The 12,875-nt window shown below is 32.7% G+C and overlaps 2 protein-coding genes across 2 annotated transcripts; one reads left to right on the top strand and one right to left on the bottom strand.

Annotated features, from left to right (window-relative positions):
- Window positions 1–6,834: 6,834 nt before the first annotated feature.
- LOC106297204 lies at window positions 6,835–7,437 on the top strand. Its single transcript, XM_013733489.1, has one exon. The coding sequence runs from the start codon at window positions 6,835–6,837 to the stop codon at window positions 7,435–7,437; it is 603 nt and encodes a 200-aa protein (XP_013588943.1).
- A 2,710-nt stretch (window positions 7,438–10,147) lies between these two features.
- Window positions 10,148–11,549, bottom strand: LOC106296453 (prostatic spermine-binding protein). The gene is made up of 2 exons (XM_013732585.1): window positions 11,114–11,549; window positions 10,148–10,659 (listed from the first exon to the last, which is right to left on the bottom strand). The coding sequence occupies exons 1-2, from the start codon at window positions 11,447–11,449 to the stop codon at window positions 10,414–10,416; spliced, it is 582 nt and encodes a 193-aa protein (XP_013588039.1). The 5' UTR covers window positions 11,450–11,549; the 3' UTR covers window positions 10,148–10,413.
- Between the last annotated feature and the right edge of the window lie 1,326 nt (window positions 11,550–12,875).

Genomic DNA, 12,875 nt, shown 5'->3' with positions numbered 1-12,875 from the left:
TATGATCACCCACTCATTTACCAAATTAAGCACCATCTTTGTTATTTTATGTATTGTTGTTCACTATAAATACCATCACTCATCTCACTCTTTTGTACACCAAAAACAAGAACAAGAGTTTATAATCAAAAAACCATTACATCTTCTTCTTCTTCCTTATAATAAACTTTCTCCCTTGTACTAGTGTTATTTGCTTCCTACGGGTATCAAATTCTACTCTTATTTAAATTTCTCGATACTATTAATTATAAGTTATTTCATAACAGTAGAAACCTTTTTTTGAACAATTTGTACGTATGTTATCTTTAAATCGAAAAAATCTTCTATTAGAATTTGATCTGCGTTTTGAAAGTATGGAATAACTTCTCGGTTAAAACATTAATTTAATTATATTCTACTTAAACTCAATATACGAGATAACATTTAAATTCCAATGTTTGATCTTTTATGTCTATAACTGAGAAATTAATATAATGATGTATGTTAGCCCAACTATACATGTATGAAAATTATGTTTTATATTTATAAAATCATTTATTTAAATATTTTAGTTAAAAATATTTCACTTTTAAGTTATTGTTATAATTTCACTATTTAGTATGTTATCATTTCTTAGACCTATTAAACCTATTTTCCGAAGCTTTGGGCCTCGTTTAATCCAACTTTTGTTTGGAAAACTGCCAAAAATACCATTTTCAAAATACCACTTTTCATGTTTATACTAATTACATTTACCCTCATCTTTAATGAAGGGTAAATGACATTTATAACCTTTTGATTAACTTTGACAAAAAAAAAATATAAGGTTAACTGATCTAAACTTAAAACATCAACTCTAAACCCTAAGTCATCAATTCTAAACCCTAAACCCCGAAACATCAACTCTAAACCCTAAACCTTCAATTCTAAACCCTAAAACATCAACTCTAAACCCTAAACCATGAAACATCAACTATAAACCTTAAACCCCGAAACATCAACTCTAAACCTTCAAATCTAAACTCTAAAACATCAACTCTAAACCCTAAACGTAAACCTTAAACCTTAAACCCTATTTTTCTGAAATTCGAACCCTAAACCTTCAAATCTAAACCCTAGAACATCAACTCTAAACCCTAAACATAAACCCTAAACCCTAAAAACCTAAACCTTCAAATCTAAACCATAAAACATCAACTCTAGGGTTTTAGGGTTTAAGGTTTAGGATTTAGGGTTTAGAGTTTAGGGTTTAGAGTTGAAGGTTTAGGGTTTAGGGTTTAGAGTTGATGTTTTAGGGTTTAGAATTGAAGGTTTAGGGTTTAGAGTTGATGTTTCGGGGTTTAAGGTTTATAGTAGTTTAGGGTTAGGGTTTAGAGTTGAAGTTTAGGGTTAGGGTTTAGAATTGATATTTTAGGGTTTAGAGTTAGAAGGTTTAGGGTCTAGGGTTTAGAGTTGATGTTTCAGGGTTTAGGGTTCAGGGTTCGTATTTAAAAAAAATAGGGTTTAGGATTGATGGTTTAAGGTTTAGGGTTCGTATTTCAAAAAAAAATGATTTAGGATTGATGGTTTAGGGTTTAGAGTTGAGTTTTAGGGTTTATGGTTTGAATTTTGAATTAGTATAATTCGGAAAAAAAATGAAAAAAAATTATTTTTTATTTTTAAAAATTTTTATTTATTTAAATTTTTATTTATATATATTTTATTTATTATATATATATAAAGAAAACGGGCATAAAAGTCTTTTGCCACTTAATGAAGAAGATATTTTCTGAAAATGTCCCTTTAGTGGTGGTAAAAATGAAAAGTACTAGCATTAAAGTGGTAAACATGTAATTTTTCCCTTTTGTTTTCTATTTAATTTTGAGTGATTTAGCTTAATATTTTTGTAGAACATTGAATATGTCTCTATCTGCAGCTAAAAAGGAATTTTTGCAAAAAAATTTATAAAACAAACAATCAAACAATTACAAATCTAATTAAATACAAAATTTGTATACAGTAAAATCTAAATAAAAAGTCATTATTTAGCTACATTTATTTAGATGTTGGAAACAAAAATGTAATGCAGTTTTAGAGAATGCATTATAAATATGTACAAATTATCACTTTTAAAATTATAAGTTTTAACCAAACAATAAATATATTTATCCTAAAATAGCATTTTGCTTTTTAAAAAAATTATTCTTAAATAAAATTCGTGTAAGGGCAAGACTATTCTAAATACAACTATATAAATACAAAGACTATTCTAACATTAACCTTTCAAAATTGTTATAAAATTAACTTTACTAAATATAATTTTGTTAACCAAACAATGAATATATTTATTCTAAAATAATATTTCTTTTTTAACAAAATTATTTTTTAAATAAAATTAGTGTATGAGCAGGACCGTTCTAAATAGGGAAATTGCCACAAATACCACATTCGTAGTACCATTTTTCATGTTTACACTAATCACTTTTACCCTTATTTTTAATGAAGGATAAAAAACACTTATACCCCTACGGTTAACTATTCTAGACTTAGGGTTTAGAGTTGAGGAATGGGGTGGGGTAGAGTTGAGGAATGTGAAATTTATTATTTTAATAAATATATAAATAAATACTTAAAAAATATTTAAAAAAAAAATAAAAATAGTTTCAAACATAATTTTTGATTTTCAAAAATAAATTTTGAAAAAAAAAATCAAAAAAAAAATTTATGAAAAAGTTCGAATTTGAAAAAGTATAATTCGAAAAAATAAATTTTTATTTTTTTATTTTTTTATTTATTTAAATAATGATTTATTATATATATAGATAACAAGGGTATAAGAGTCTTTTGCCACTTAATGAAAAAGGTATTTTAGTGGTGGTAAAGATAAAAAGTGGTACCATGAAAGTGGTAAACATAAAATTTCTCCTTCTAAATACAAAGATGTAAATACAAAGACTATTCTAACAACCCTTCTAAAACTGTTTTAAAAATAGAGATATTTTATATTTACCACTTTTATGGTACCAATTTTCATCTTTACCACCACTAAAAAGACATTTTCAAAAATACATTCTTCATTAAGTGGCAAAAGACTCGTATACTCTTGTTCCCTATATATATAATAAATCATTATTTAAATAAAAAGAATTTTTTTTAAAAAATTATGTTTTCGAATTATACTTTTTCAAATTCGAACTTTTTTATAAAATTTTATTTTGAATTTTTGTTTTCGAAAATTTCATTTTGAAAATCGAAAATTATGTTTGAAACAATTTTTATATATTTTTAAGTATTTATTTATATATTAAAACAGAAATACAAAATAAAATAAGAAATTACATGTGTACCACCTTCTTTTAGCTACAAGCTCCCGAATGGTGTCCACACGATCAATCACATCCAGGGCTTTCATGCGATCTATCTCAAAGTCAATTATTGGCACAGATGAAGGCCTTCTCATTGGGAATGCATCCTTCTTACTCGCCAGCATCTCCCCCATCATCGGCTGAGTGACTACTGCTTGTATATGTATTCATTAAGCGGCAAAAAACTCTTATTCTTTTGTTTTTTATATATATAATAAATAAAAATTTAAATAAATAAAAATCTAAAAAAATAAAAAATTATTTTTTTTTTCGAATTATATTATTTCGAAATTCAAACCCTAAACCCTAAAACTCAACTCAAAACTCCAAACCATCAATCTTAAACCCAAATTTTTTTTTGAAATACGAACCCTAAACCCTAAAACATCAATCCCAAACCCTTTTTTTTAAATACGAACCCTAAACCCTGAAACATCAACTTTAAACCCTAAACCCTAAACCTTCCACTCTAAACCCTAAAACATCAACTCTAAACCCTAAACTTCAACTCTAAACCCTAAACCATCAAACACTAAACTCTAAACTATCAACACTAAACCCTAAACACTAAAAAGTAAACTCTAAACCCTAAACCCTATAAATTAACCATAAACCCTAAAACATCAACTCTAAACGCTAAACCTTCAACTCTAAACTCTAAACCCTAAATCCTAAACCCTAAACCCTAAACCCTAAAACGCTAGAGTTGATGTTTTAGGGTTTAGATTTGAAGGTTTAGGGTTTAGAGTTGATGTTTTAGGGTTTAGATTTGAGGTTTAGGGTTTTAGGGTTTAGGGTTCGAATTTCAGAAAAATATAGGGTTTAGGGTTTACGTTTAGGGTTTAGAGTTGTTGTTTTAGGGTTTAGATTTGAAGGTTTAGAGTTTAGGATTTATAGTTGATGTTTCGGGCTTTATGGTTTAGAGTTGATGTTTCATGGTTTAGGGTTTAGAGTTTAGAGTTGATGATTTAGGGTTTAAAGTTGATGTTTTAAGTGTAGATTTAGGGTGTAGAGTTTAATTTTAGGGTTTAGAGTTGATGTTTTAGGGTTTAGATTTGAAAGTTTAGGGTTTAGGGTTTAGAGTTGATGTTTCGGAGTTTAGGGTTTAGAGTTGATGTTTCATGGTTTAGAGTTTAAAGTTGATGATTTAATGTTTAGAGTTGATGTTTTAAGTTTAGATTAGTTAACGTTTTTTTTGTGAAAGTTAATCAAAAGATTATAAATATTTTTTACCCTTCATTAAAGATGTAGGTAAAAGTGTTTAGTGTTAACATGAAAAGTGGTACTTTGGAAAAGGTATTTTTGGCAATTTCCCAAAATAAAATTACGTTTTAATTTTGCAAGTTATTTACACTTTCATGCAGTTGATATATTTAACGATTCTAAATAAGTTTCTTTTGTCAGTTTAATTAATGATACTAAAATAATTAATAAGCTACCTTTTAGAATTCTTTGTTTTTTTCTTTTTAATTAATACACTTTTCTAAATCTAATTTTAACTAAAAATCATGGCAACAATTATTTAAGAAAATCAATTCGACATTACCATCGTACGGATATTCCGTATTCCTCACTTTCAAAAATTAAGTCTAATATCATTGATGTACATAACTGTAATCTAGAAATTTCTTTGATATAAACCACATCAATTCAGGGTTTTATGTATAAAATTCAAACCAATTACACAAATTAATATATTCATACGTATATATTAATTTAGTTATTTTGTACCCCAATCGTTTTTGTAGTATTTCTAAAAAAAATGGGGAAATTTTCTGTTTACCACTTTCATAGTACCACTTTTCATTTTTACCACCACTAAAAGGACATTTTCAAAAATACATTTTTCATTAAGTGGCAAAACACTCTTGTACCCTTGTTATCTATATATATAATAAATCATTATTTAAATTATTATTTTATGTTTTCAAATTATACTTTTTCAAAATTCGAACTTTTTTATAATTTTTTTTTGAATTTTTTTTGAAATTTTATTTATTTATTTTTTTTCAAAATTTCTTTTTGAAATTCGAAAAATTATTTTTGAAACTATTTTTTTCATTTTTTTTATATTTTATGTATTTATTTATATATTTATTAGAATCGTAAATTTTAGATTCCAAAAACTCTACTCCACCCTTCAAATAACCATAAGTCTATATTAGTTAACCCAAGGGGTATAATTGTCTTTTACTATTCATTAAAAGTGAGGGTAAAAGTGATTAGTGTAAACATGAAAAGTGGTACTATGAATGTAGTATTTGTCGCAATTTCCCAAAAAACAAAATATAAAATATAAAAATTCAAACCAGAAAATCTTTATTTATCGTTCATAAGGATACTTAATGAGGAATCAAACGTCAAAAAACACAATAAATTACTTGATATAAAGTATAAAATTATTGTGTTTAGAAATGTTTTCATATTAACCAATTATTTAAAATACGTACATTTTAAAATTATATATTACTTTATGTACAAAATAAATATTTATTTATAAAAGGTAAAAAACGTATTGTACTGTTATGTAAATCTTTGATCTGCTTTTAATTGGTAACAATTGGTTAAAAGTACAATTTTTTTTTATGATATATTACTCTGTATAGTTATTAACCTTTTTAGCTGATTATTTCAGCATATTTTGATAGTACTCACTGTTCTACCTACATGCAAGGAGTACCCATTTCAAAGGTTTCAATTGAAGTTTTGTTTTCTGACTTTAGTTCAAAATAGTTTATCCAAAAAAAAAACGGATAAAATGACTTGTTATACAGTTCTTAAACTGATTAATGAAGTAAAAAGTATAAGCTTACCTTAAGAATATTAAACTCCTGTTTACTCACTCCGATTCAGTCAAGCTTTTTTGTAAACATGCACTGTTGGATTTTGGACAACAAAGCTGCCGTGTTGGAATTCAGAGACAACAGCTATGAGCTTAGAGAGAATGATCACTAATCAATTTAGTGAATCAAAGAGACTGTGAATGGAACCGATTTATGTGAAGACGATGAATAAACTCAGCTAGAGTTTGCTCTCTCAAAGAGGGAATCACAAACTGAACTAACCCATCATAGATTGTTAAAAGACTATTTTTAGAGAGGAAGAAGCTCACATGGAGCTATTGGTTTCACTAGTTAAACAGCTTACAAATACAAATGTAACACTTAAACACGGGAATATTTGGCTTAAAATCAAAAAAGGAGAAGTAAATTGTAGAAAATCTGGCAGCCAATTTAGACTTTCTTGTTTGCATAAATATTTACCAGCCTTCTTTAACTTATATGTGTTGTGTGTGTGTACGTGTAACTCCTTAATGGATTGGTTTGCTCATCTAGACTTCTCTTATCTTTTTTGACAAAAGATTTTCTATTGAAATGCATGAGAAAGAAAAGTTTACATCACTGCTCAAGCTTCCGCTAAGGTATCATGGGACTCTTGCTGTCAGGCTAAGGAACAAGGTGGTTTGGGTTTGAGAAACTTAGAGGCATGGAATGCAGCATGTGCTATAAAAATGATTTGGCTAATATTCTTCGCCGAGGGCTCTATCTGGGCATCATGGTTTATTCAAGAGATGTTACAGGGGAATCTTCAACTCTTTTGGGTCATTAATACTAGGCAGAAGCACTCATGGCTGGTAAAAAAGCTCCTCGAGTTTCGCCCTTTAGTCTTTTCGTGGTTCAGACAACGGGTAGGCAATGGCGAAACCTGCTACTTCTGGTCAGGGAACTGGTCTCCGTTTGGGAAACTTTCGGATTTTCTTGAGACCTCGGGCTCTTTGAGATATCCGATTCCAAAGGAGGCGACGCTAGCTGAACTCTGGGAGAATGGCGCATGGATACTCCCAAATGCCCGCTCAGATAAACAGGTTGAGGTCATTTCCTATCTCTCTACCTTGGCACTAAATGATAGCGTTGACACTCTTGAATGGAGGCCTGGAAATCACCCTCATATGCGCTTCTCTACGGGAGATATTTATGACCTACTAAAGCCTAACTTACCAAGGGTCCCTTGGTATAAAGAAGTCTGGTTCTCAGGGGGGATCCCGAAGCACAAGTTCTTGACTTGGTTGATGATCAGAAACAGATGTCCTACAAGAGATAGACTGCTCACTTAGGGGTTACAAACTGATCCTCAATGCCTCTTCTGTAATTCCGCAGAGGAATCTATTGCCCACTGTTTTTTTGAGTGTAGTTTTACTTGGCCAATCTGGGAATTTATAGCAGAGAAATGCAGGTTCAGAACTACTAGACATTGGAATTCCATACTGGCTCAACTACAAACTACGGCCCTAAACAAGCATCAAAGATCTCTTCTTCTTCTGGGTTGGCAGGCAACTCTCTACATCTTATGGTCGGAGCGAAACAACCGTCTCCACAGAGCTCAGTTCTCGTCCTCAGATGGGATCCAAAAAAGATCACTCTCACGGTGAAAAACAGAATCTCTAGCTTGAGATCGGATAGGCCAGCCTTCTCCTCTGCCTTAATGCAACTATGGTTCTCCTCTTAACTATGACCTGTTCCATTTGTCATGATTCAAGTTTGTTATCTTAAATATGTAATATCTAAGACCACTTGGTCTACTGAGTGAAACTCTGTAAACTTCTCTTATCTTTCCTCTACTTAGGTAGTAAACGCATAGTTGTTGGACCTTTAATGGGATTTAATTTCGTCCACAAACCGCTCACTTGGAATGGAGTGTTGAGAGCTTTGTTACACACACATCTTTGTTGATTTCTTCTTTTGTGAGCAACACACAATTGGCTACTATTAGGCTTCCCATTTTTTTTTAAAAAATACCATTGGGGTTCCAGTTTCACTCCCTTACTTTGCTTGGAGTGAAGAGGAGCTTAGTTAGAACACTTCTAAGGTTGTTCCCGTGAGATATCAAACAAAGTCTCACATTGAAATTTAGACGAATGAATGTCTAATGTATAAAGAAATATCCAACTCTAAATAGTACGAAGCTTTTTGGGAAGAAAACCAAAAGTAAATCCATGCGGACTTGCCTAAAGTCCAAAATAGACAATATTATACTAATCAAACAATATAGAGTTAGACATGGATTTAATAAATCTCAACATTAGTATCAGAGCACCAAGTTGACAAAGATCTGCAAGAAAACCAAAATAACATTCAAATAGGAAGCGGACCCTTCAAGTCGGAAGAGAAGGTATGTGTCAGAAACAAGTCAGAATCATAGGAACCTGTGAAGTTGTGGGGAATAAATATTTTCAAAAGAATGAGATGTTGTGGAGACGCATTCTCAAAGGAAGAAAAAAGACATGAGATGAGTATGGTCCTTAGTTTAACGGGGAGAATGTGAGATATCAAACAAAGTCCCACACTGAAATTTAGACGAAAGAATGTCTAACTCTAATTAGTACGAGGTCCTTTGAAAAAGAAACCAAAAGTAAATCTATGTAGGTTTGCCTAACGCTCAAAATGGACAATATCGTATTAATCAAACAATATAGAGTTGACGTGGTCCAACGGCCATGTTTCATTGTTAAATACGATCATTGCACCACCATTTAAGCTTCATTGCTTGCTCTTTCATCATAATTGTCATCTTGGTTAGGCTTGCAATTTGGTTTTTCTCTTTTTATTTGACTGTGATGGATATGAAATGAAAGCCAATCTTAAAACATAGAACATTGTGTACAACCTTCCAACTTCAACTTTTGCTAACTCAGGTTGCTGATATGGACTTCAGTCACTTCAAGTGAGAGGATTGAGATTCCATTTTTAAACTTTGGTGTGTCTCCTCTTGGGTAGATCGCACAACAGATCTCCTAGTTCACTTGTTGGGCTCCTTGTTACCAGAACACTTCATGTGAGCTCCATGGATCCATTTTGACTCCCTTGCTGCATCCAAATCTTCTGAGAACTCCAATGGACTCCACATCTGCCACAACTTCTTTGAGAGTCGTAGATATGATCCAACATTGAACAGCTCTTCCAAGGTTGCATTGAACAGCTCTTGATCTTTTTAGTATGTCTTTTTCCGATTTACTTCTTAAAACATTAATCTTTCAGTGTCCACCTATATCAGTTAGATCGAACTTGACATTTGGTTTTGTTCTTGTTGATTAGTATCTTTGGTAATATACTAATAGGCATTAGACACTACATTTTTAAACCCATAGCATGTAATTAGGCTCAAACCGTACATTAGGCCCGGGACTTTTATCCGAGATCCGGATTCGATCCGGATCCGATCCGAAAATCCGGATATCCGGAGGAGACGAATCCGGATAGTAAAATGTTGGATCCGTCAAAGCCGGATCCGGATCCGGATACCTTAATTTTTTAGTCCAGATATCCGGATCCGTAAGTTTTATTAATAACTATTTCAAAATAGTAATATCTATATATATAAAAAATTTATTTAATATATTTTTATTTTTATAATAGTATATATAAATTTTATGTAAATTTTGTAATATTATACATAGAAATAATTAAAAAACATTATATATTTTTTTATTTCTTATATATTAATATTATTTTTTATTTATTTTAAGATCCAAATCCAGATCCGAATATTATAATTTTTAGAAGTATATCCGACACCCGGATATCCGAGATAAGGATAGTAAAATTATGGATCCGCCGGATAAAGATCAGGATACTTTAAAATTATCCGGATATCGAATCCCTCTCAGGCCTACCGTACATGCCTAAAACTCAGTCCAAAGATGATAACAACCTGCCTAAAGAGCTCTCAGTATTTGGGTCAAAGAGCGATTTACTGTCGGATATAGTTTGTAGATTTGACTCTGATTATTTTGTTTAATCCCAAACTTAAATACTACAAGAACAAACTGATAGAGAAATAGCATTAGACAGCAAATCGTTCCAGAAACATTGGTTATTGACTCACTAGAAAAAGAAACAACATTTGCATAAAATGAGAAATAAAAAAAAGGCCCTACTCAACTTAAACTACTACTTCTTGCTCCATAATAAACTTACATGAACCCCAACCAATGATTCAAATCTCACGACTCCAAATTTTCTTTTTTTTAAAAAACCATAACGCTCTCTTTCTGTTTGTTTGAACCATGCTGTTGTTGTCAATTCTTTGAAAACTACCTCTTCGGAGGTCTTGCATCATCTTCATCATCACTATCCTCCTCTTCCTCTTCATCAGCAGCTCCTCTCTTCCTCTTGGGAGGAGCCTCAGATTTTCCCGCACCCGAGTTATCATTCTCGTCGTCTTCACCTTCATCATTGTCTTCCTCCACACCATTCTCTTCCGGCTCAAAATCACTTGCATCCTCTTCATCTTCAGCCCGACCAATTGGCCTCACTAGGTAATCAGTCCCAAGATCCTCCTGAACAATTCCCACATAACAAAACATATGTTACTTTTGGTTTCATACTTAAAACCCAAGTCCTAGTAATCAAACAAAAGAGTCAAACGACAACTTTTACCAAGAATCCCATTTAAGACAAGGACCAAAAAGGGTATACAAGATAATATCTTTCTCTAATCTAATTGGTTCACGAATCCTAAAGCTTTTGAGTTTCAATCAGAGACAGAGACTGAGTATTATTTAAAGAAAAGTCGCAACTTTTTTTTTTTATTTAGAGGAAGAAAGTTAAAAACAGGACAGTTTCTAGTTACAGTAAGAAAACAGTCAAGGAAAGTGTTTAGGTTAAACAGATCCAGACTTCTACTAAGCTAATTAGCAGCAGAAAACCCTAGATCTACAATTTCAATTCATCTCAGAGACTAAACCCTAAATCAATTTATATAAACAAAATCGATTTATCTCAGAATCATACCTCTTCTTCACCGTCTTCGTCCTCGTCATCGTCATCATCATCATCGTCGTCATCGTCGTCGTCATCATCGTCGCCGTCGTCTCCGTTTCCGTCTACTTCTCCTTCCTCTTCTTCGTCTTCCGCGGACTGTACCGGAGGCCCACCTAGGGACTGCAGAACCTGGACCTCGTCGTCGTCATCTTCCTCATCATCGTCACCATCGTCACTTCCATCGACTTCTTCTTCCTCGTCGGAACCTTCTTCTCCGCCGTCTTTAAGTTCTTCCACTTCACTGTCGTCGTCGCTGAGAATCACGGTTTCCTCTTTGAACTCCTTATCATCATCAACTCCCGTCATCTTCTTCCGGAAACAAGTAGAGATTTTTCCGATAAATTTCGATTTTCGTGGAGAGGTTTTTGGATTTAAGAAGAGAGAGAAGACAAGGGTTACAAGCTTCGACCAACTGCACAAAGCAGTACCGTCTTTGACATTGAATCTGAACCGTTGAATCTGAATTCGACGCGGATAGGTGACGTGGCTTTAGATCGTACGGTTCATGTGAGAGAACAATGTGGTTTAGATGAATATGATGCCATCGCGGCGGGCCAAACTGAAAAAAAGAAAGTTAATATTATTATTTGTCCTTTTTTGTGAGGATCACACACGTGAGAAGATTTATTTCTTACAATATTAATTAAATTCGATATCTAATCGAATATTCTAGCTTCTAAAGCCTATCGATGAAGCCCAATACACTTTTTTATTGGCCCAATTGATTGTAACAACTACCAAGGCTAAGTTAACTCTTCGAATGCTTAGATTTTGGGTGTAACTGGTAATCAAAGTCGAGGAATACTATATATATCAATTCCGACACCTATGATGTTTTGTCGGTAATTGGTGTCGTCGGAATATCGGAGTAACATCATCGTTGGAATTTTGTCGGATATTTTTCCGACGACGGTTTCTGTCGAAAATATATTCCGACCAATTATCGACGAAACACTTCCAATGAAACTTGTTGTCGGATATCCGTCGAAATATTGTCCGTCAGTGCTGGTCGGAATTTCGTCGGAATTTGTGACAAATTTCCGACGAACTTTTTTTTTTCCGACCAGATATTTCCGACGACGGTTTTCGTCCGAATTTCGTCAGAATATGGCAATTCCGACAAATATGACCGTCGGATTTCGCGTGTTTTCTTGTAGTGAGAAGACATGGAACGAGGCTCGTGGAGAGTGACTATGGTTATAAGCTTGGCGTTATCACCGGTCTCAAATCTGTCGCACTCCCTTCGTCGCATTCTTCACCACCACCACGGTCACCTCTCTCTCTCTCTCTATGTCTCTCTCTTTCTCTCTATTTTGAATCTGTTTTTTTGTTCTTGGGCAGATCTGGTGGTCGTGGAGGAGACGTCTCGTCCATTGAGGCGAGGGTGAAGAAGATCGTTTTACCTCCTCACCACCACCATAGGTAAATTCACTTCCCTTTCCTCTTATATGTTTTCTCTTTCTCTTTCACCTGCGTATATACTTGTAATTGACTTTTGTTTTGTTTACAGATCTAAAAACGAGCAGGGAAGAAGAAGCTGTGGTGTGAAGAAGCTTTACTATGGTGGTCTTGGCTGGTGGTCTCGGCGTCAAAGATGAAGAAATCGATGGAGTTGAAGTTGACGGCAAAAGAGCTGAAGTTGACTGCTAAGAGCACGTTCAACGCAAGGTTCTTCATAAAGATGTAGATATTAAAGAAAAAATAAAAACATGAAAAGTACGAGAGAGAACAA

Source organism: Brassica oleracea, chromosome C6, assembly GCF_000695525.1.
Source record: "Brassica oleracea var. oleracea cultivar TO1000 chromosome C6, BOL, whole genome shotgun sequence".
NCBI lineage: Eukaryota > Viridiplantae > Streptophyta > Magnoliopsida > Brassicales > Brassicaceae > Brassica > Brassica oleracea.
The sequence above is the reverse complement of the archived record's forward strand: the minus strand, read 5'-3'. Positions and strand labels throughout refer to the sequence as shown.